This window comes from Macrosteles quadrilineatus, unplaced genomic scaffold (assembly GCF_028750875.1).
Source record: "Macrosteles quadrilineatus isolate MER2022 unplaced genomic scaffold, UCM_ALF_1.0 Scaffold_1__1_contigs__length_201487025, whole genome shotgun sequence".
NCBI classification, from domain to species: domain Eukaryota; kingdom Metazoa; phylum Arthropoda; class Insecta; order Hemiptera; family Cicadellidae; genus Macrosteles; species Macrosteles quadrilineatus.
The window spans coordinates 19,788,814-19,814,709 of NW_026542594.1; the positions used below are offsets into that span (position 1 = coordinate 19,788,814).

Here is a 25,896-nt window from a genome sequence, read left to right on the forward strand (position 1 = left end):
TAAGTTCTTAGTATCGGGGGGACCGAGACATGGCTCGGTATAGTTGATTTTTATGGTAAATGCAATATAAAGGACTCACCTTTTTTGACAACTAATTTTGTCACTGGAATTTAAAATTATTATGATGGAAATTTTAACGTGGCAATCCACAACACATAATTTATTTTACGCCACACTACACTATTTTGACTAACTTCCCACTAAGATTTAGGCCAGAAAACAGCTGTTTGCTGCCAGCTTAATCTAATGGGGTTTCATTAAGAATAAGAATAAGAATATTTTATTTCCATTGATCTGTTTGTACAGAAATAGGACAAGTCAATTTGTTATACAAATGTAACATATAGCAAATAAAAATAAAACAAGACATTAATGTATTAAAAAGAAATACAAACTTGTGTATTAAAAAACTCCTCAAGTTTATAAAAGGGATTTTCTACCAGCCAGGTGTACAATACAGATTTAAACCTGTTTAAACTAACCTCTCTTGCATTCTCAGGCAGCTTATTGAAAAAGTAAATGCAATTTAGTTTAAAAGAAGTTTTAGTTTTGGTAAGCCTATGTGGTACTATATCCATGTTCCCCCTCCCCCTGGTATATGGATTATGTGTTTGTACAGAAATAGGACAAGTCAATTTGTTATACAAATGTAACATATAGCAAATAAAAATAAAACAAGACATTAATGTATTAAAAAGAAATACAAACTTGTGTATTAAAAAACTCCTCAAGTTTATAAAAGGGATTTTCTACCAGCCAGGTGTACAATACAGATTTAAACCTGTTTAAACTAACCTCTCTTGCGTTCTCAGGCAGCTTATTGAAAAAGTAAATGCAATTTAGTTTAAAAGAAGTTTTAGTTTTGGTAAGCCTATGTGGTACTATATCCATGTTCCCCCTCCCCCTGGTATATGGATTATGAATATTGTGCCTAGTACGAAACATATTTAAGTTTGTTTTATAATAAACCAGAACTTGAAAGATGTATAGATTGAATACTGTAGGAATTCTGAACTCTACAAAAAGTTGCTTACAGTGTGCTACGTGATCGACTCCTGCCATATTACGAATAGCTTTTTTTTGAAGCAATAGGATGGCATTAAATGTTGTATGGTGAGTGATCCCATGCAAGCAATCCATATATTACATGTGCCTGAAAGAGGCCAAAGTATGCTAGTCACAACTAATCAGGACTAACAAAACTTTTGAGTTTCCAAAGCAGGCAAGTCAATCTTGAAATTTCGCTACAAACAGTTTAGATGAGAACAGACCAGTTTAATTTTGAATCAATATGTATTCCTAAAAGCTTGACCGATTCCATATTGACTTCTCTTTTTAAACTAAATGTTATATATTGTGTTTTTTCCAAATTAAAAGATAGTTTATTTGTCGAGAACAAATCATAAGCCACTGTCTCAGCTTGTCGGGACATTTCTTGTAAATAAATCAAGTTTTCATGATTGGAAAGTAATGTTGTATCATCAGCATAAATAATGGTATAGGTATTTAAGTTTTTGGGCAAATCATTAATATAAACTGTAAAGAAAAAAGGGCCAAGGATTGATCCTTGTGGGACTCCAGATACCACTTCAATCATCTTGGAACAATTATTTCTAACGGAAACATATTGTAATCTCTTTAAGAGGTATGACTCAATCAGTTTCAAGGAGCTTTGCGCCACACCGTAAAACTGAAGTTTTTTTAGGAGAATATGAAATGGGACACTGTCAAATGCTTTACTGAGGTCACACAGCACTAGAGAAAATAAGAACAATCAACAACAAAACATGTGTTTCTTCTAATAGACACTAGCCACTGCATCTCCGTCTGCTCCAGGAGCAGTGGTCCGCGATAGACGCTAGCGGCTGAGTTACAGACGCTGGCGGCTGTAGCGATAGATACTTTTGGCAAAATAGACTAACCTGAAACAATGCAAAGCAGTGGGCAGTGATTAACGCAGAGCAGTCATTGCTGAGCATTAGACGCACGAGCCGCTTCTGTCAAAACAGGCCTTTAACATGTTGTTTTCAAGATTATTTACACAACTGTTGTTTTCAGACCCCATCCCCAGGCCGGCAGTCCAGCAGGTGTATAACCTCTTTCACCCCACAGACCCCGTAGCTGTGAGGTTAGAACCCCTCATATCAGCCAGGTTCTCTATCCTACCACCAGTCAACATTCCACGCTACCAGAAGTACCCTCTGGGCAATGGACAGCCGTACCACCTCTGTAAGTTGACATTATAATATTACAATAACACGATTATTAATGTTATTCATATAAATATTAAATATACAGTTGGAATTAGTGTTGGGTCGGTTCCACTTTTTCAATGTCGGTACCGGTTCCTAGCCGAAATCGGTTCTCGGTTCCGATACCATCGGTTCCTTATTTTAACAGTTCAGAGGCAAAATTGTCATTGTTGCAATAACAACTATCTTGGTTCACAAAGTCTGGAAACTGCCGAACCTAAACCTAAGATAACACCTTCCATTCAATTAATTTCAACACCTTCATCTAACTCCACTTCATCCAGCCTAGCAAGCAGGCTTACATACATATTTAGTTTTTTTTTTATTTTTTTTTTATTTATAATACTATCCCAGATTTATTTACAAATACACAAAATTTAATTCTTACATTAATTTTAAATACATATTTAGTATTTATCTATACAAAATAATTTTGCTTGATCAGCTTCTAACTTCATTGTACTGTGAGTAGCCTCCGGATTGTGAAGAATAACTAATAATAATGGTTTAAATAAATACCTGATTCTGGCAATCCAAATGCTGTATCCACAACTAGTTTCAACCTACTAAGAGGTCATCATCAGCTGAGTACAAAGATCATTTACAAGAATCATCCTTATACTTACCTGATGATGACCTCAGAATGTTGGAACTAGTTGTGGATACAACATTTGGAATACCAGAATCAGGTATTTAAACCATTATTATTAGTATCTATTATAGGCTGCCATTAGGGCTGAAGAAAACTCTCTTCAAAAATCTAAATTGCTGTCAGTGTATTTGAAATATTCTAATGTTTTGTTTATAGTGCAAAGTTTTGTAACTCTAGATACAATTCTATAGTCTTTTGCTATAAAATTTGTAATTATTTATTTGTTACGATGCTCATTATTTTTGATAGCAGTCTACAATTACTAATGAAGTTCCTCTCCACAGTGGAGATTGTCCACACCAATCCGCAGCTCTTCACAGAAGGCCTTAGTGTCGCATCTCCCTCCATACATTTGCGGAGATTGTCTGAGGTCAGCATCCAGAGCACCATGTCAGGAGTGGTGGACTCATTGCCTCTCCACACCATCAACCAACGTAAGTCAAATATTAATTGGCGATTGCATAAACAAATTTCTTAAGGGTATTAAATCAAATCAAATGTATTTATTTCCATTTGGTACAATAAAGTACAATAGGATAGGTCAGATTGCATTTTACAAATTGTCATGAAGCAAATTAAAGTAGATGTAAATTTAAAATTAAACTTAAATTGTATAATATATAGAACAAAACAACTAAACAAACAATTTCTCCTTCAAGCTGGCCTGGAACATCAATAACAGATAAAATAGAAAATAATTTCTGATAACATCATATCTTAATAAAAAAAAGAGAGGATTAGTTTTCAATAATAGTTTCAATGTGAAGAATAATTTATAGAGTGTGGGGATTTGTATTTAAGTGTATAGAACGATCTAGAAAGCAATTTGGCAAGAAAAAACTCATTAAGTGAATAAAGTGGGTTTATTAATAACCAGTTATAAAACTTTCTCTTGAATTGTTTGACATCATATTTTGAGAAAAGGCCAATGAGTTTTGTAAACCTTAGGAGCTACAACAACATGGCTGTTTATAGATTTTGAGGGCCTGTGGTAGTCAATGGAAGTATGACTTTTATTTCTAGTATTATATCTGTGTTTATGGAATTTTAGTATTAGTGTGTTATTTATTAAATATACAGTTAAATCAAAGATATACAGATTAATAATAGTAGGAATTTTCATTGAAACAAAAAGAGGTTTACAATGTTCATCAAGTTCAGATTCAGCGATAACCCTAACGGCTCTTTTTTGGAGAATTAAGATTTCATTCACTCTACTGCAGTTACCCCAGAGAATTAATCCATATCGAATTATTGATTGAAAGTTTGCAAAATAGGCAGTTCTAACAGAATTTGTTTCCAAGCAATGAACCAGGCGTCTTAGGAGAAATATTGTTCTTGATAGTTTTGGAGTTATATAATCAATGTGAGATCCCCAGGTAAGAGTACTGTCTATTTTTAGTAAACAAAACCAGTAATAAATACAGCTGTATATTTTTTTAATAAATTTAATAACAATTACAACAATTAGTGTGACTTGAGATGCTTGAAAGTGGTCATTTTGTCAAATGTTGGTACAAACGTAGGTGAACCACAGGTCTGACAAATTTGTAAACTTGCTATTAATTATGCTTACAAAAATACTATACTTTCCTCCCAAATTTTCAAAAATGTTCATAAGCTTGTCACTATAAAATAAATTTCAAAATACTAGGTCACAATTATAGTTAATGGAAAAATGTGTCATTTTCATGGGGCTATAGCTATTTACTTGTTGCAATTTTTTCAAAGTAAATATCTGTTTTCACTTGACCTATGCATTTGTGTCTTTAATTTTGAAATTTGCCTTCTGAGGCCTAGTGGGCTACCCCGCACAAACACAAGGAGGTACATACAGTGCCACTATGTGCACTCCTACACATGAGAATGCGGCTACCCCACTCATTACAAAGAAGGAGTGTGTATTGTACTCACTCTCTTTCTCTTTGCCCCTTGCCTTTCCCTCTTCTCTCTTTTTCACTTCACGTGGTCGTTATAGTGTCGAATACTGGTGACTGTGCTCCTGTGCTACTATCTAACATTTTACCATTGTAATTTGAACAATCAAAAAGCTTCTAAAAAAGAAAACTTCTTTTATGCACCAGCAGGGCCGTAAGTAGGAGGTGGCAAAATGGACACTAGCCAAGGGCACCATGAAAGATAAGAGTAAACGCCAAACGGAGCCCAAAATTTCAGGAAAGAAAAATATATCCTCGTTCATGAGGCGAGACTAGATGTAATTCGTAATTATTTATTCCAACTATCATCGTCGTAAGCAATTTCTATGTCTTCATGATTGCCGGGAGGTGTTTACAATGGTGTTGCCAACCCAGGAGTCAATGATAATAACTCTGTAACTGCAGGAGATATCTCGCAGGTGATGTCCACGGTTTTACACGGGAACATTAATGCTCATTATCATTTACAAGCCTCTGTTCTGAAACAGGATGTTCCTGTAGCCTGTGACTAGCAGGAGCTTACAAGTACTGTTTTTTTTTCATTACGTAAATTATTACTGTACTGTACAGTGTTTGGCTTTAGCCAGCAACTTGCTAAGTCTACTTTCCTCATGTATAAGCCGCTATAGGTCGTATCGCAACACGGTGCGGTGTTTTCATGCCAGTTGTCAAACATAGTGTTATGTTGGATTGTGTTTGTGTTTCATAGTTACACAGAAGTGGTGGGGGGCCAAAAGACTGGACTACGCTCTCTACTGCCCCGAAGGCCTGGCTAACTTCCCCACCAATGCACTTCCTCACCTGTTCCACGCCAGCTACTGGGAGAGCTCTGATGTCATTGCCTTTATATTGAGACAGGTCAGCTGACAGATATAGCAGAAATTTATTAATAAAGGATATATTTAAGGATATATTTTGATCAAATTCGGTAAATTTACTTATTTTATATTAAGCTGTTCAGTAAAAGGCCAGCTGACCATATGAGCATATTAAAATAATCCCCACATGTCAACAACAATACAATAATAAAATGTTAAAAATGTAAACATTCCAAGGTAAACATTCTGGTTCAAGAAGTGCAACTTTTCTCTCTTGTAATATCGTTTCTTTGTGTAACATAATTCATTTCTCTCTCCTTTTATTTTGACTTATTTCATTTACCTTTTCCTTTTGTGTTCATTAAATAAACCCTTTTTAATTTCACTCTAAATTCTGTGTACCTACTGTGAGAACATTTGGACATTAATGAAACATATTATCTTCTCGACTAGAGCCAACATTCGACCAGATCTTCTTTCAAGACCTTAACGTCAAAGTGGTAACATAACTATAGTTCAGTGTTAAAAAATTATACCAAAAGTCCAATATTTTCTGTTGTCAAAATTAAATTAATAACCCATATACAGTCCACTTTATTATTTCTACAATAACCTTTTGATTACGCTACATCTTTGGTCCTTCGAGCCGGATTGTTGATTAACCAATTGATTGAACTAATTATTTGGACTTTTGGTGAAGATTAAAGACGAACATAACCTCATAAACTCTCAATATTGTCGTTCCCACATATTTTGTACTTCCCCTCTACCTCTATCTCTCTCACTCTCTCGATCACATTAGCCTAATAGGCATACTCCAATGTCTGAAAGACTCTGTGACATTATAGTAATTTTGTAAACATTATACCAATCCTTCAGTGTTTATATTTTTTGTTGATTGGTTCCGAGTTTAGGCCCACAAACTATTTAAGTTGAACTAGCCTAATTCATTTTTTTATGTAACGAAGTGAAATAACTTTTTGTGTCTTATGTATTTTGACTGTATTTTTGTTCAATTATGGCCCCTGTGAACCTAGCCCCGATTAAGGTTTGTACTTATAAAAGACTAACCAAACAATTCAAAGTTAGGCTTGGAAAAATTCAAGAAAATATAGATTATATTATCGCTCATTCAAATCATGTGAAACTCATTCGTTACCATCTGTGGACGAAATCATTAAATTTCTCAATGAAGAATGCTCAAACAGTGAAGATGCCAACCTACACTCTTCAACTTTTTGTCACAAGGCTAATTCAAAGCCTGCCCTCACATCTAGTAAAAATTACTCCAAACCAAGCACCCGCTATACTGCACTTGTAAGCTCGGGTGATCACTCCACTTCTGTAAAGACATTTCCATCATGCTTTGCCTGTCAACAAACCGATCACAAAATCTACATGTGTAAGGTTTTTGCTAAGAAATCTCCAAACGAGCGTTACAAACTTGTAAAGGAGCAAAATAAATGTATTTCATGTCTTGGCAATCACACACTCAAAGATTGTCGCTCAACAGGCACATGTCTTAAATGTAAACAAAAACACCATACCTTGTTACATTTCGAAAATGTTGTAAAGTCGGTGCAGCCTCCTCCTATAGCCAAACCCTCAAAACCTTCAACTGCTACACCTTCTGTAGTCGCTTCTGCTCAACCAGAAATGTCGCTCTCGATTTCTCAGCCTGCAACTACGGTACTTCTAGGCAGCGCTCTCATTAAAATTACCGCTACTAATGGAATCTCTCATGTCTTTCGATGTCTGCTCGACAGTGGAAGTCAACTCAACTTCATGACAGAGAGGGCAGCACAGCTATTAAACGTCTCTCGTCACCGCTCTACTCACACAATCGTGGGAATCTCTGCATCGCAATCCTCGACAAAGGGACATGCACTCCTAGAACTATCCACACTAGGCAGTGAAGTAATTGCTTCAAATCAACCTTTCCATATTCTAGATAGAATTTCCGCTCCTTTGCCTCGTACTCAACTCTCTTTTGAGGTTTACAAACTGGTAAAACCTTTTGTCCTCGCAGATCCGACCTTTCATATTCCTCAGAATATTGATATTCTCATAGGAGGTGCTTTGTTTCCAGAACTTCTTACTCATCAATCCTACCCATTGGGCTCAAACCTTCCATTCGTTATTGGAACACGATTGGGATTTGTGTTAATGGGCAATGCACCAACTTTGTCTAACTCTTCTCCCACCTCATGCCATTCATCTCTACTCTCCACTACGGACGAGCTACATAATACTCTACTTCGCTTTTGGCAACAAGAAGAGGTACCGCAGTGCAATCCTATCTCTGAAAACGATCGCCTCGCTGAAGATCACTTCAAATCAACTCACTCCCGCTCTCCAGATGGAACATATGTGGTTCGACTCCCTTTCAAGGACCAACATCAACCACTGGGCACTTCAAAATCTGCTGCTGAACATAGACTTCAATCAATTGAACGAAAGTTTGAATCCAACTCTAATTTCAAAGAATTGATCCCCTCTCACTCCTGGCGCTACGTTCCCTCAACAGACAACCCCGCTGATTGTGCGTCACGTGGTTTGCTTCCCGCTCAACTCATTGATCATCCTCTATGGTGGAATGGCCCTCCATGGTTAATTCTTTCAGATAATCATTGGCCATCTAATCGCTTCGTTCCCATCAACTTGGAAGACACTCAAGAATGTAAAACTACTCCTCTAAATGTCCTAGTTTCAACCCAACCTCCAGAATGGGATCTTCTCTCCAAGTACTCATCGTGGTCCAAACTACTTAGAGTAACAAGCTATGTCTTGCGCTTTATCCACAATGCACGAAGCTCTGACCGAAGAAATGGGCATCTCACCGTCTCTGAACTTAAGAACTCAGAGCGTACGATCATCAAGTGTGTACAAGCTACATGTTTTACGAATGAATTGACTCTACTTTGCAAAAACAAACCCAGTACCTCTAATCTTCAACGTTTAAACCCTTTTCTGGATGCTTCCGGCATAATTCGTGTGGGAGGCCGGCTTAAGAAGCTATCGCTGAAATTCAACGTCAAACACCCAATAGTACTTCCAAAGAAGCACCATATCGTTGATCTTCTCATAGACTTTGTCCACACTACTCACTTACATTCCGGACCACAACTGACTCAAGCAATCCTTTGCCAAAACTATTGGATTCTTTCGGCTCGTCGAGTCATACGGACACGTATTCATAAATGTGTAAAATGTTTCAAAGTGAAACCAAAGAACATCTCTCCACTCCTGGGAGATCTTCCTACCGCAAGAGTAACTCCAGCTCAACCATTCACTTACCAGTGGCTAACTACCAGTGGCGTTGACTATTGTGGTCCCTTTGATGTGAAAGTTGTTAAAGTGTTCCCTTTCCCTCAAAACTAAGCCATAAAACTTAGAAAGACCTGTAAATAGTTGTAAATAATATAAAAAAATATTCTTCAGTGCTCCGTTTTTTGTACAATTGTGTGCTCATTGTTATAAAACTATCGTTTTATGGAGGCCGGTATGTTCAGTAAAAGGCCAGCTGACCATATGAGCATATTAAAATAATCCCCACATGTCAACAACAATACAATAATAAAATGTTAAAAATGTAAACATTCCAAGGTAAACATTCTGGTTCAAGAAGTGCAACTTTTCTCTCTTGTAATATCGTTTCTTTGTGTAACATAATTCATTTCTCTCTCCTTTTATTTTGACTTATTTCATTTACCTTTTCCTTTTGTGTTCATTAAATAAACCCTTTTTAATTTCACTCTAAATTCTGTGTACCTACTGTGAGAACATTTGGACATTAATGAAACATATTATCTTCTCGACTAGAGCCAACATTCGACCAGATCTTCTTTCAAGACCTTAACGTCAAAGTGGTAACATAACTATAGTTCAGTGTTAAAAAATTATACCAAAAGTCCAATATTTTCTGTTGTCAAAATTAAATTAATAACCCATATACAGTCCACTTTATTATTTCTACAATAACCTTTTGATTACGCTACATAAGCTATTGACATTTTTTTACTAAAAGACACACTTAATTAACTTTCCTTTTAACAGAATACTCTTTACAGCTAATGTTATTTCAATAGAGAATAAACCTGACATGATTAGGGAAATATTTTAGTGAAAATCAAAACAGGCAAATGAACATTTGCTTAGTCTGCTGGTTTGTCACAGCATAGTTATTTAAACTTTAACTGTCAGCCATGATATATCTGTACGCGGATAAAACAATATAATGAAATAAAAGTATATTCATCCTGTTTTAATAATGTACACAATGAAGAAAAAACAATATATTTATGAAATAGCTATCATGCTTATGGGGTATCACTAGTGATTGTCGAATCCAGGAATTTCAAATCTCGAATCCGAATCCTAAAAAAAATTGAATCTCGAATCTCGAATCTTCGAAACTCTAGTCCCAAAAATAATTACAAATTGGCTTATGGTGATTAAAAAAGCAAGAATGGAATAGGAACCATTTAACACTTATAACCACCACCACGACAATAACCTCTATGGTTGGTCAATGTCACAGTACTGTATATTACGACGTCAATAACCTATATGGTTAGTCAATGTCACAGTACTGTATATTACGCGTCAATAATCTTTATGGTCAGGCAATGTCACAGTTACTGTATATAACAACGTCAATAACCTCTATGGTTAGTCAACATCACAGTACTGTATATTATGACATCAATAACCTTTATGGTCAGGCAATGTCACAGTTACTGTATATAACAACGTCAATAACCTCTATGGTTAGTCAACATCACAGTACTGTATATTATGACATCAATAACCTTTATGGTCAGGCAATGTCACAGTACTGTATATTAGGACGTCAATAACCTTTATGAGATTCGGATTCGACACATCCCTAGATAGCACCTATGTAGGCCAAACAATGAACAGCCACTACACCCTTGGCCAGCTATTAGTGATTACAGTGATAAGATGCAGGTCTCACACCAGCAATGTCTGACTTATCAGGTATAAATGCCACTGTTGAACTACTATGTATCGTGTTTGCTACTATCATTACTTAGTGGTTGTAACAAGGTGTCCAGCCTACCGGGAAACTGGGAATTGTACAAAGATTTTGTTAAATGGCAAAAAATCTGTAAAATGTATTTGAACTTGTTGAAGAACCGGGAAAAAATAATGTTTGAATAATATCTGAAAAATCTGTCTGAAATCAGGGATTTTTCTCATTTTGCGTAGCCGAAAATCATGATTGTGGGAAACTTTTACGAGTAAAAGATGTTACCCTGATCTCAAAGAAATGACCACGGGTCGGGCGAAAGATCGCGGGAAATTATCACGAATTTCGCCACGCAAAATATTTTCACGGGTGTTGAGATAATCTCTAGAGTGGAGATGATCACGAATGTTGGCAAATTTCTGTAATAATGCGCAAATTTTGCATACTTCCTACCATTAACATAAAAAAAAGTTCCTTTTCCCCCTAGCGGAAAATCGAAGTACTCGTTAAATCTAATGTTATTTAAATGGGGAATAAAAATGACTTGTTTATGAGATGTCAGATGACAGCTGACTCAAATTTTATAAACACAAGCAAAAATATTCCTTCCACTTAATTTTTACTAAAATACTTAAATAAGTGTTATTTATAATAGTTTTTATCAAATCTTTAACAAAATAATGCATTCTAAATTTCATCCAAGTGATCAACTTTATCATTAAAAGTAAAAAATAACAGAAGAGGATCAATACCATTGGCCTTAACCTCAATCAAGAACCTTTGAATGGGGACAGCAGAAGAATATTTTTCAGTTATAAGAACAGAGAAGGGTGGAAACTGCTTATTTCGTACTGTAAGTCAACACTTATTTAACAATCAAAATAGCCATTCTAATTACAAACTCAAGCAGTTCAGTATTTAAATAAACATTGGGAAGAAGTAAAAACATTTGTAGTTGATGAAAGCAAAGCTTTAGAGAAAGATAAATATATTCAACTAATGAGGAATGATGGAACATACGGCACGTCCCTTGAATGCCTTGCTCTATCCCAAATATACCAATTTAATTTTCATATATACCTTCAATCTACAGAACCAAGAATAATGACAAGAACGATAGCTATGAGGAAGCCTCCAATAAAAATCTCTTCTGGTGATAACAATAAAATAATAAATTTATTATTATCTGGCAATCCTGTGTCTGGACATTTTGACCTACTTATTCCAAAATCTAAAACTTGGGAAATAGATACAGACAGCAATTATAGTGTTATAGATTCAAAAACTAATCAAAACAAATGTACTGAATGTGAGATTATTTTCAAAAGTCATGCAAGATTCCTCAATCACTTGAACAAAGATCATTCTAAAAAAATTAATGATTCATTGACAACTCTTAATCCACCCAAACACACCGAATGCAGATCTCCTGATTATCTCTCAAAATATTTCGAAGTAAATCCAATACAAACCTCTGAGGATCAAGTACCATCTAGATGGTTGCCTCATTGGGTAAGATCGTTACTCTTAAAAGATTGCAATATAATTTGCCAAAAGGATCCATTGGAGACAAATTTGTACAATTACTAGCGGAAGAAATATCATTGCTGGCAACTGGAAAAGAAACCTCTGAAAGAGTAATATGTTTCATTGCTGTTAATTTGCAGAGAGAAAAAATGATAAAACAAACAAAAGACATCAGAAGACTAATTGATAGAAGAATTAATGAGTGGAAGGAGGAGAGGTATGATGACCTTATAAATGAGGCAATCCGATGCGATAGATCTTTAAAGAACAAGTGTGAAAAACTTGATACAAATGAACAAAAACAGTTTACAGAAACTTATTTCAACAGACTTGTTCAATGTGGAAAAATAAAAGATGCATCAAGAGCAGTAAACCAAAATATGGTAGGAGGAATCCTTAATCCTAATGATTATATCAGTGACACCAACACTGCAGTTTATGATTATATTAAAAGAAAAACATCCAGACCCAATAATTCCAAACAAAGATTTAATAAAACTACCTGAAACCATGAGTGAAGTTCCCAAACTAGAAAACACAGAAATAACAGCAGAGCATGTTGAGAAGGTAGCAAGACAACTTCATGGAAGTGGTGGCCCAGGAGGAAGCTCCTCAGAAAATTGGACGGATTTCTTGTTAAGACATGGAAAGAAAAGTGCGCTTCTTAGCTCTTCAATAGCCTCTTTAGCCACGAAATTAAATGGAGAAATAATACCTTGGCATAAAATAAGAGCCTTAATGGCAAATAGATTGATAGCCATCGACAAATGTCCCGGAGTGAGACCAATTGGAATTGGAGAATGCCTAAGACGGACCATATAAATGCATGATAGTAGCATTTGGTGATGATGCAAAACATGCTTTAGGTACTAATCAACTATGTGGAGGCCTAAAATCAGGCATAGAGGGAGCAATACATTTTATGCAAACTGTTATGGATGAGAACTTTGACAATACAAATGAATGGTGCATTATATTAGTTGATGCTGATAACTCCTTCAATAAAATTAACAGAGTAAATGCATTGTGGCAAGTAAGGTTACATTGGCCTAGAGCTGCCAGATTTATTTACAACACTTATCAATGCAACGTAGACTTGATATTCCCTGGAACTAGTAAAAGACTGTTCAGCAAAGAAGGTGTCACCCAAGGTGACCCTTTATCAATGATTTTGTATGGATTAGCAACTCTTCCACTAATTCAGGAATTTAAAAAATGCCAGATGTTTTCCAGACCTGGTATGCAGATGATTCATCTTGTCAAGGATCCCTTAATAATGTGATACAATGGTAGCAAAAACTTTAATAAATTGGTCCAAAATATGGATACTACCCTCAAGCAAAAAAACCAAACTAATTTGGAACCATGATTTTGAAATTCCCCAAAAAGTAATGAAACAAATGGAGGGAATCGAAGTTGTTCATGGCAGCAAGTTTTTAGGAGGCTTTATTGGCTGTGAGGAAGAAAAGAAAAAGTTTGCAACAGAAAAGATCAATGCTTGGACCCAGCGTGTTGAAAATATTGCTGAGATTGCTAAAAAACACCCTCAATCGGCCCATACTGTTGCTACAAAATCATTACAAGCAGAATGGACTTTTTTCCAGAGAGTAGTAAAAGTTGAACCAGAAATGTTCAGTCCAATTCAGCACACTATTAGAACATCACTTTTCCCCAATCTGTTTGGATTACAAGAAGGCATGTGTAAAGAAGAGCATGAATTACTTCATCTAACAGTAAAAAGTGGAGGAATAGGGATGGCTGATCCAATAGTACAATCTAAACACATATATGAAACGTCAAAAAGAGGGTGTGAAGTTCTCTTACAATCTCTTGCATTAAAAACCTCTTTTGAGTTCAGTGAGCATGAAGATGCTTTAAAAAAAGCATTAAAGTTCCATAGAGAACAAAAGAAAACTGAAGAAAACAAATTATTAAATGAAAATTTAAAATATTTTTCACTACAAAAGCAAAATGTAATCTTACGAAATGCTGACCCTAAATCAAAACATGGCAGCTGGTTATCCTGTGTACCATTGAAGAAAAATAATTTAGACATGTCACCCCAAGAATTTAGGGATTCCCTGGCACTCAGATATGGTCGGACACCGATCCATTTACCAACAAAATGTGATGGCTGTGGGAAAGAATTTAATACAGACCATGCCCTTACATGTCCTGTAGGTGGCCTAATTATCAAACGACACAATGAAATTAGAGATGCTTTAGGAAACATTATGGAACAGGCATGGGGGAATTGTATCAAAGATCCCCTTATAGCAGAGAATAGAAATGCAAACGGGCCTGCAATTAAAGCTGACTTGGCATGTAGAGGGGTATGGGAGACATAGAGGGAAGCATTATTTGATATCCGTGTCGTAGACACCGATGCTCCCTCATATGCTTCCAAACCTCATGACAATGTCATACAAAATGCAGAAGAAGAAAAGAAAAGAAAGTATATTTCAGCCTGTGAGATGATAACATCAGTCTGCGGAATCCTAGGCAAAGATTTTCAAACACTAATAAGAGCACTAGCTGAGAGATTGTCAGAAAAATGGGTTAAGCCTTACAGCCTGGTAATTAATTGGATCAGAACGAGACTGACTTGCTCAATTTTAAGGGCAACAAGTATGTGCCTGAGAAGATCTAAAACAAAATGGAGATATGCTCGAGAATTCGAAGATGGAGCAGGCATCCAACATATTCATTGAAAGAATCAAAATGTTTAGTAATATCTGTAAATTTAGATTTAGTTGTCTTGTAATTATCTATATTAAATTGACTTTGATTTTAAAAAAAACTTGTTTATGAAAATATTTTAGTTAAAAATCAGACATGGTGAAATTCACTTAGCTTGCAGGTATGCTGCGGCGAGGTTATTTACCCGAGTTATCGTGCTAACGGACACACACGTAATATATATTTGAATTTGCTAGGTTAATAGGAGAGAAAAAATTGGCATTGGCAAATTCACTTTAATTCTCAAGTGGAATGTACCATTTAGCTAACACTGTAAATGATATGTCATTTTTCCTAACAAAAATGAACAAATAAACACTAATTTAAAATTGTTTCACAAAACTTATCCACATTAGTTTGTTTATGTTCATAATGTTTAATATTCAAATAAGGAATTTCACAAGGATTCTTAAAGTTACATACAATAAACCCCACTCAAACATTATTTTTAATACAACTATTGTTATTCTTATGGAGATCTATTAAACTGTTGTAGTTTGCTTGTTTATGGATATTTTATATTTTGATGAAATTTGCCAAATTTATTTATCTTGTACATCCACTATAGGCCTACTATTACTAATTATAAACAAAAACTTTCCCTAAAGCAGCAAACCTAAGTAATCGTTAAACATAATGTTTTTTTAAATATGCTTGTATTTAAGGAAATACTTTTGTAAAAATACAATTGAACAAATGAAATTTGGCGAAGTCTGCAGGGTATGTTGTGGCAGGAGTATTCTTGATTAGCTATTAATACTTTACTTATGTGTGAGAAAATGTACATAAACCAAATTTTCTCTTAAAAAATCTTAGATGTGTTTCATTCTGGGCTGTTCAGAAAGGTAACAGTTAACTTTATCTTACAAAATACTTTGCGAGTGTTTTTCACTATTTTATAAATTTGTTCATAGGGCTGAATTGACAATGTTTTTTTTCTTCTTGTAGATCTGCAGGTTTGAGTTCACACCCAATTTAACACAAGACGAAAAAGACCAGTCAAACTTTAATCCAGGACAACCAAGAGAAAAATGGATTAGGAAAAGGACATCAGTGAAATTAAAGGTTAGTTTGATATTTACGATGTAAAAATATAGAAATAAAGTTGTTTTTTTTTTATTATAGTAATTCTGCAACTAAATTGGCTAGTAGTAGCTCCTTTACACACAGTCAAAATGAGTGTTTTAAGTTAATAATATAAGAATTTATAATTTTTATCTGAAATTCCTATTAAAATATTATGATCAAATATTAATTTCCAAAACTTGTTTGATTGTAATATAAAAAAGTAAATATATTTGCAATTACAGAATGTGAACGCCAACCACCGAGCCAATGATGTGATAGTCAAGGAAGGAGCAGCCCAGACACTGATGGCCAGGTTCATGTATGGACCTCTAGACATGATAACACTGGCAGGTAAGTTATTCTTCTCACTACTATCTGTTGTCAACCACCGAGTCAATGATGTGATAGTCAAGGAAGGAGCAGCCCAGACACTGATGGCCAGGTTCATGTATGGACCTCTGGACATGATAACACTGGCAGGTAAGTCACTCTTCTCACTACTATCTGTTGTCAACCACCGAGCCAATGATGTGATAGTCAAGGAAGGAGCAGCCCAGACACTGATGGCCAGGTTCATGTATGGTCCTCTGGACATGATAACACTGGCAGATAAGTCACTCTTCTCACTACTATCTGTTGTCAACCATCGAGTCAATGATGTGATAGTCAAGGAAGGAGCAGCCCAGACACTGATGGCCAGGTTCATGTATGGTCCTCTGGACATGATAACACTGGCAGATAAGTCACTCTTCTCACTACTATCTGTTGTCAACCATCGAGTCAATGATGTGATAGTCAAGGAAGGAGCAGCCCAGACACTGATGGCCAGGTTCATGTATGGTCCTCTGGACATGATAACACTGGCAGATAAGTCACTCTTCTCACTACTATCTGTTGTCAACCATCGAGTCAATGATGTGATAGTCAAGGAAGGAGCAGCCCAGACACTGATGGCCAGGTTCATGTATGGTCCTCTGGACATGATAACACTGGCAGATAAGTCACTCTTCTCACTACTATCTGTTGTCAACCATCGAGTCAATGATGTGATAGTCAAGGAAGGAGCAGCCCAGACACTGATGGCCAGGTTCATGTATGGTCCTCTGGACATGATAACACTGGCAGATAAGTCACTCTTCTCACTACTATCTGTTGTCAACCATCGAGTCAATGATGTGATAGTCAAGGAAGGAGCAGCCCAGACACTGATGGCCAGGTTCATGTATGGTCCTCTGGACATGATAACACTGGCAGATAAGTCACTCTTCTCACTACTATCTGTTGTCAACCATCGAGTCAATGATGTGTTGCTCATGGAAGGAGCAGCCCAGACACTGATGGCCAGGTTCATGTATGGACCTCTGGACATGATAACACTGGCAGATAAGTCACTCTTCTCACTACTATCTGTTGTCAACCATCGAGTCAATGATGTGTTGCTCATGGAAGGAGCAGCCCAGACACTGATGGCCAGGTTCATGTATGGTCCTCTGGACATGATAACACTGGCAGATAAGTCACTCTTCTCACTACTATCTGTTGTCAACCATCGAGCCAATGATGTGTTGCTCATGGAAGGAGCAGCCCAGACACTGATGGCCAGGTTCATGTATGGACCTCTGGACATGATAACACTGGCAGGTAAGTCACTCTTCTCACTACTATCTGTTGTCAACCACCGAGCCAATGATGTGATAGTCAAGGAAGGAGCAGCCCAGACACTGATGGCCAGGTTCATGTATGGTCCTCTGGACATGATAACACTGGCAGATAAGTCACTCTTCTCACTACTATCTGTTGTCAACCACCGAGCCAATGATGTGATAGTCAAGGAAGGAGCAGCCCAGACACTGATGCACTGATGGCCGGGTTCATGTATGGACCTCTGGACATGATAACACTGGCAGATAAGTCACTCTTCTCACTACTATCTGTTGTCAACCATCGAGTCAATGATGTGATAGTCAAGGAAGGAGCAGCCCAGACACTGATGGCCGGGTTCATGTATGGTCCTCTGGACATGATAACACTGGCAGATAAGTCACTCTTCTCACTACTATCTGTTGTCAACCATCGAGTCAATGATGTGATAGTCAAGGAAGGAGCAGCCCAGACACTGATGGCCAGGTTCATGTATGGTCCTCTGTACATGATTACAATGGCAGGTAAGTCACTCTTATCACTACTTTCTGTTGTCAACCACCGAGCCAATGATGTGATAGTCAAGGAAGGAGCAGCCCAGGCACTGATGGCCAGGTTCATGTATGGACCTCTGGACATGATAACACTGGCAGGTAAGTCACTCTTATCACTACTATCTGTTGTCAACCCCAAACCAATGATGTGTTGCTCATGGAAGGAGTACCCCAGACACTACAGTTTTTAATTGGCAAACAAAAGATAATAAATTGACTAATTTAAATCATTATTGTAAACTCATTAGTGTGTAGATCAAATGTGTAGCTAATTAGGGAAAGTAAATACTTATACTTGGTGTACGCCACTAACACAGTTATAAAAGTAAAAAAATTATCGTCTATCTGGTAATACTGCACTAAAGTGGAACTGATCTATCTGTCAAGACACAATGAGTTTGCCTCATTCTGATATATCGATGTTCCTTGCAGTGGCTTATCGGCTTCTAATACTAAACGATTAATACTAATACGAAACGATTATCGGTGTCGCTGAAACTGCAAAATATGCTCACGGGTGTTGCCGCGATCGCGGGAGACGATAACTGGTGCTGCTTTACCTACCAGTAATACTATTCTATAATATTATTTTTTTGAAAAGTTTTGTTTCAAAGTTATACTGCCTAAGCTACCAGGTTTTGAAAAAATAAATAACACAATTCCTAACTTACTATTTCTGAAGTACATTTTTAAAATACATTAGTTAAATGCATTATGTGACTAAAATGATGATTTCTTTTTAAAAATCTTTTAAAAGTTTTTTCTTTTTTATATAAAACGGTGTGATCAAGTTAAAGTTGGGTTCTGATAGCAGTTCTTAAAATTCAGGTATTTGTCTTGAATTCTCCTCGAAAACTCCTTGAATTTTTCACTTTATTTGGTATTGGTGTTTCAGGATGTCTACCAAAATCTGGTTTGAAAAATTCAAGGAGTTTTCGAGGAGAATTCAAGACAAATACCTGAATTTTAAGAACTGCTATCAGAACCCAACTTTAAGCTTGATCACGTTTTATATAAAAAATAAAAAACTTTTAAAAGATTTAAAAAAAGAAATCATCATTTTAGTTACATAATGCATTTAACTAATGTATTTTTTAAATGTGTTTCAGAAATAGTAAGTTAGGAATTGTGTTATTTATTTTTTCAAAACCTGGTGGCCTAGGTAGTATAACTTTGAAACAAAACTTTTCCAAAGAATAATATCATAAAATGGTATTACTGGTAGGTAAAGCAGCACCAGTTATCGTCTCCCGTGATCGCGGCAATACCCGTGAGCATATTTTGAGGTTTTAACGATACCGATATTCGTTTCCCGCGATCGCAGCAGTACCCGTAAGTATATTTTGCGGTTTCGACAACAACAATAACTGTTTCCTGTTATCGCGTAAACACCTGTGAGCATATTTTGCAGTTTAGGTAACACTGATAATCGTTTTCCGCTATCGCGTTAAGACTCGTGAGCATATTTTGTGGTTTTGGCGACTAAAATAATCGTTTCCCACAATCACCCACAATCACGGGCAACACCTTGCAGTCCTGGCGACACCGATAACTGTCTCCTGCGATCATGGCAACAGGCAACAACAGGCACGACAGGTGATATAAATACGAGACACAATAAAAGCGAGATTAAAGAACGGGATGGCAGCCACGAGGATGATTTAGCAATTAAATTGTGACTTTTCAATTGTAGGTGAGAAGGTGGACATCCACATTATGAGGGACGCTGGCAGTGGGGAGTGGGCGTATCTGAGCACAGAAGTGACTGACAAGACTGGACGAGTCACCTACACTATACCAGACGACAAGGCACTCAGCTTTGGATTGTACCCAGTTAAAATGGTTGTCAGGTGGGTGCCAATCATTCTAAGGGTGTCACCTACTAACTGAGTACTAAAAAGCATTATCTACATTTGAATAGGGACTAGTGTATTTTTTAAACAATCGAATATCAAATACCTTGGACACATTTTAAACTAAATTAGTCCACATAAGTCCTAAACAAACATGATGATTTAAACTTAATCACTGTAACAAAAACAAGATTACTGGACATGTAAACGTTATATCATTGATTGAACCATCAAAGTATGTGGTTATGTATGTCTGGTCCCTCTACCTTTTTGTTTGATGGATTTTAACGTAAAGCTACATATACAACCTGTGGTTGTCACCATTGTGCAGGGGTGACCACACATCTGTGGACTTCTCTTTGGCTGTGGTCCCTCCCAAGACAGAGTGTGTAGTGTTCAGCATCGATGGATCATTCACTGCCTCTGTCTCAGTCACTGGCCGAGACCCCAAAGTGAGGGCTAGTGCTGTGGACATAGTCAGGTGAGGCAACCTGAACCTGAATAGCTTAGCCTTGAGCTAATAATTAGCTTTGATAATTTTACAACTAATAATCGTGATATTTCAGTTATTTTTTATTCAATCTTTATAAGCTTGGTGTCATTTGATAGGAAATTTTAAATGCTAAATAAGAGTGTTCTAGTCATTTTTTCATAATATTAGCCATTTATCATTTTTGATTTTGATTTAAGAAATTGTCACCATTTTGAAATTTTTAATTGAATTAAGATATTTTTTATGACCTGGGCCTGTTTTACCTAAAAATACATACCAAGTTTCATAATGATTGGTTGAAAAAAATTCAAAGATAAAAATGTTTATGTGATAACCAAATGGCTAATATCTAAAACCAAATATCTGGTTAACCAGGCTATTTTGGAAAAAAATGTATTCCTGATTTTCTTTTATTTTGACTTATAGAACAATTTCCAGGAGTTTGGCTGTTTACTTACGGGACACCCTGTATAATCTTTTGTGATAAACATTGGTCCCAATTTTTTTCAACTCCAGTTTATAATGCTGTAATTATTACACACACTTCTTGTATTTGTTGGCAGCCACCACCTTATCACATCTTTTTATGTCGATTCTAAAGCTATGTGACCTTGCATCAATAAAAACTCTTTTACTTTTTACTTTCTTACTCAATATTAAAAATTAACTTTCCAAAATATTTTGTAAATGACTAAGTTTGTAGCTGAATGATATTAATTCACGCTCTGCATTATTAACTCTTCATAAAACCGCAGCATACAACAGAGTGTTTTTTGGTACTACTAGTCGTCTTTGGAATGATCTCCCTCTTGCCATTAGAACCCTTGATAGCAGGCCACGGTTTGTAGCAACACTCAAAAATCAGTTTTAGCGAATTTCCCATATAGGGAATAAGCCATTACCGTAGTACTCATGGTAAGACCTGGACGCGGGACCGATTTTTTTTTTCGTTTTGAGGTCCCTAGAGGCCAAAAACACCATCCGTTCAAATTCATATATATATATATTTATATATTTATATATATATATATATATGAAAAATAGAAAAATAGGGCTACTATATATAAATAAAGATTAAACATTAATAAACTTAGTACCCAAGGAAAATTATTTATTAAAATATTTACTACTATAGTTTCGGCTCTAAGGCCATTTTCAAAGTAAACAAAAATCAAAATAAGATATATATTTTAATAAATAATTTTACTTGGGTACTAAGTTTATTAATGTTTAATCTTTATATATATATACTAGCCAGGGTGTCTAGTAGTCGGGAAAATCGGGAAAGTCGGGAATTAGTATTGAATTTAAAAATGGTCTTGAAAAGTCGGGATTTAGTCGTAAATTTGATTTCAAAGTCGGGAATTTTCATGATTTTGCCGCGATAGTGGACGACGACGATGACGTTTCCGAAACCACGAGAGACGACAATGACGTTTCTGTGACAGCGGGAGACGACGATGACGTTACCGTGACCGCGGGAGACGACGATAACGTTTCCTTGACCACGAGAGACGACGATGACGTTTCTGTGACCGCGGGAGACGACGTTGATGTTTACACGGGCGGGGAGACTCATGATTTTTCCACGATCGCGGAGGACGACGATTACGTTTCCGTGACCGTGGGAGTCAATGATGATGTCTACACGGCCGCAAGAAATTTTCATGATTTTGCCGTGATCGCGGACGACGACGATAACTTTTCCGTGACCGCGGGAGATGACGGTGATGTCTAAACAGTCGCGGGAAATGTTCATGATTTTGCCGCGATCGCGGACGACGACGATGACGTTACCGTGACCGCGGGAGACGACGATGACGTTACCGTGACCGCGGGAAACGACGATGACGTTTCCGTGACCACGGGAGATGACGATGACGTTTCCGTGACAGCGGGAGACGACGATGATATCTGCTCGGCCGCGGGAAATGTTCATGATTTTGTCGCGATCGCGGACGACGACGATGACGTTTCCGTGACTGCGGGAGATGACGTTGACGTTTCCGTGACCGCGGGAGACGACGATGACGTTTCCGTGACAGCGGGAGACGATGATGGCGTTTCCGTGACCGCGGGAGGTGACGATGACGTTTCCGTGACCGCGGGAGACGACGATGATATCTGCTCGGCCGCGGGAAATGTTCATGATTTTGTCACGATCGCGGACGACGACGATGACGTTTCCGTGACCGCGGGAGACGACGATGACGTTTCCGTGACCGCGGGAGACGACGATGACGTTTCCGTGACCGCGGGAGACGACGATGATATCTGCTCGGCCGCGGGAAATGTTCATGATTTTGTCGCGATCGCGGACGACGACGATGACGTTTCCGTGACTGCGGGAGATGACAATGACGTATCCGTGACCGCGGGAGACGACGATGATATCTGCTCGGCCGCGGGAAATGTTCATGATTTTGCCGTGATCGTGGACGACGACGATAACGTTTCCGTGACCGCGGGAGATGACGGTGATGTCTAAACAGTCGCGGGAAATGTTCATGATTTTGCCGCGATCGCGGGAGACGACGATGACGTTTCCGTGACCGCGGGAAACGACGATGATATCTGCTCGGCCACGGGAAATGTTAATGATTTTGTCGCGATCGCAGACGACGACGATGACGTTTCCGTGCCCGTGGGAGATGACGATGACGTTTCCGTGACCGCGGGAGACGACGATGATTTCTACACGGCCGCGGGAAATGTTCTAGATTTTGCCGTGATCTCGGACGTCGACGATAACGTTTCCGTGACCGCGGGAGATGACGGTGATGTCTAAACAGCCGCGGGAAATGTTCATGATTTTGCCGCGATCGCGGACGATGACGTTTCTGAGACTGCGGGAGACGGCGATGATGTCATTGATGTCTAAAAGGCCGCGGGAAATGTTCATGATTTTTCCGTGATCGCGGACGACGACGATCACGTTTCTGTAACCGCTGCAGTCAATGATGATGTCTAAACGTACGGTACGCGGAAGATTCCATGATAAAAAAAACCAAATTTGCTAGTTAGGATTTTTTATTGCTGCATTATTTCTTTACTTGAAAACACGACATTATCATAATACTACTTTATGACAAAGACAGGGGTTGGTGTAGTATTATTTAGAAAATTTGGTTAAGCTATAAAAATTGGTATCGGTATCAAGAATTGAGAATCGATACATTTTGGTATCAACATCCACTAATTGTTGAAAAAACTAGTCTTGAAAGATCTGGAGTTAGTCTTGAAAAGTCTGGAATTAGTCTTGAATTTTGTAATGGAAATAAACTAGACACCCTGACTAGCTGACCCGGCGAACTTCGTATCGCCTAAGTTATAGGTTTCCCCTAAGACAGACCGATGGAAAGAAAGTACCGTTATGTTTAATTTTCAAGATGATCTCGTTCGCATCGCTCAATCACGTCCTGGTTGAAGTTCGTTCGCTACGCTCACTCACCTTTGGGTTGGAGCTTGTTTGCTACGCTCATACACCTTTAGGTTGGAGCTCGTTCGCTGCGCTCACTTGCCTTCAGGTTAGCTCGTTCGCTACGCTCACTCACCTCCAGGTTGAAGTTCGTTCGCTACGCTCACTCACCTTTTGGTTGCAAATTAGCTGTTGTCATAAATGTAAAAGAAATAAAAGTGCTGCACCCTGTTGGTAATCCTTGTAACTTTAATGCTATTGAACATCATAGAACAGAACCAACTTGTTTAATTGAAACAGCTGTTAAGATTCATTAATTCCATTTCTCATAAGGTTAACATGGGAAACTCCAGAGCCACTGGGGCGGAGCCCTTTTAAGAATTTCGAAACGGGAAATAGTTTATGTCCGATTCGCATACCTACAGAATTTACACACCAAATTTCATAACGATCGGTGAAGTCGTTCCGGAGGAGTTTGCAGACAAACACTGTGACACGAGAATTTTATATATTAGATATATATATGTGTCCGTCAGCACGATAACTCGAGCAAAAATGATCCGATTTTGATGAAATTTGGTACAAACGTGTAAACGTACATTTATTCGAACGAGTTCGCGATCCAGCATGATCAGACCATGGGAATGGGGGTTTACGGGGGGTTTTATGGGGTAAAAATAGGTTTTTCCCATTTTTGACCCAAAAAACATAAAATTTAGCAATTTCTTTCCAAACCATTTTGTAGAGCTTAAAAAAAACAAATAATTTAGTATATTGAAGCGTTATTATGCGCCTAATGGTTACGGAGAAAATTCCAAAAAATTGTAAATTTAAAATCCCCATGTTATTCTTATGGAGAATAAGTAAACTGTTGTAGTTTGCTTGTTTGTGAACATATTTTGATAAAATTTGGAAAATGTTTTTATTTCTTACTAACTATTCACTTTTTACAAAAAAACAGTTTTACCCTCCCTGATGCAGCAAACCTAAGTACTTGTTTAACTAATTCTATTTAAATCAAGAATAAATGTTATATTTTTAAGTAGACATTTCAGTGTAAATCCAATCAGTCAAATAGAAATTCGCTTAGTCTGCAGGTTTGCTGCGGCGGGGGTATTTGATTATAAGGTTGGTTTGTCCAAGGGAGGTACGAATTTGGGATAACTGACAAGAGAGGAGTGTGTGTGCGTGTGTGATAATGTAAAATTTTAAATGTGTTTAATTTTCATTTCTCATAGAGTTTGTTAAACTTAAGTATTATGTTTTTGTTTTTCTCCATTTTTGTAAATTTTTCATATTTTATATTAATTATATATTTTAAATATGTTCATGTTGCAATTTTGTATATACAGGTTAAGTTACAGATAAACAGGCCTGTTAAAATAAACTTTTTTTTCCTTTTTTAATATTTCATTCATTTTAAAATCTACCCCCAGATCTGATGTTGTAGAAATAGCAGAGTTGAGCTGCAGCAGTTAATTACCCTGATTATATCAAATGATTTAGACAGTTAGTTAACATGAAACTAATTTAATTGGGAATAAGATAGAATGCAACAACTGAATGTAAACAGGTCAACTATAAACAAACTCATAACAATATAGAAATATATCATAAACCATATGTTATAACAAATTAGGCAGGCAAGATGAATATGTAAATAAGACATTAAAACATCCTCCAAACTTGCATATTCCTTGCTCCTTGATACATTTCATGAGCTTGTCTTTGTCTTGTGTTATCCTTAGAATATTTTCACTTGTTTTCTTTGAACTTTTTCTTAAGAGCTTCCTTCCTTTTTAACAGTTTAATGCTTGATGATCAAGAAAATCTTCTTGTTTTTCCTATCCCGGGTTATTCTTAATCCCAGAATAAATTTTGCTGTCCCTATATCTTTAATTTTGAATTCTTTTATTAGTCGTATTTTAAGGATTTCTTTGAAATGTAAATG

The 25,896-nt window shown here is 37.0% G+C and overlaps 1 protein-coding gene across 10 annotated transcripts in view; it reads left to right on the top strand.

Annotated features, from left to right (window-relative positions):
* Positions 1–25,896, top strand: part of LOC129004706 (protein retinal degeneration B) — a 265,785-nt gene that overhangs the window by 206,694 nt on the left and 33,195 nt on the right. For all 10 annotated transcript variants that reach the window (XM_054433336.1, XM_054433276.1, XM_054433310.1 and 7 more), the window contains 7 exons: positions 2,059–2,229; positions 3,189–3,338; positions 5,551–5,699; positions 15,867–15,983; positions 16,229–16,337; positions 19,875–20,031; positions 20,366–20,515. In XM_054433336.1, coding sequence (XP_054289311.1) covers positions 2,059–2,229; positions 3,189–3,338; positions 5,551–5,699; positions 15,867–15,983; positions 16,229–16,337; positions 19,875–20,031; positions 20,366–20,515 — 1,003 coding nt within the window. The remainder of the gene's footprint in view (positions 1–2,058; positions 2,230–3,188; positions 3,339–5,550; positions 5,700–15,866; positions 15,984–16,228; positions 16,338–19,874; positions 20,032–20,365; positions 20,516–25,896) is intronic.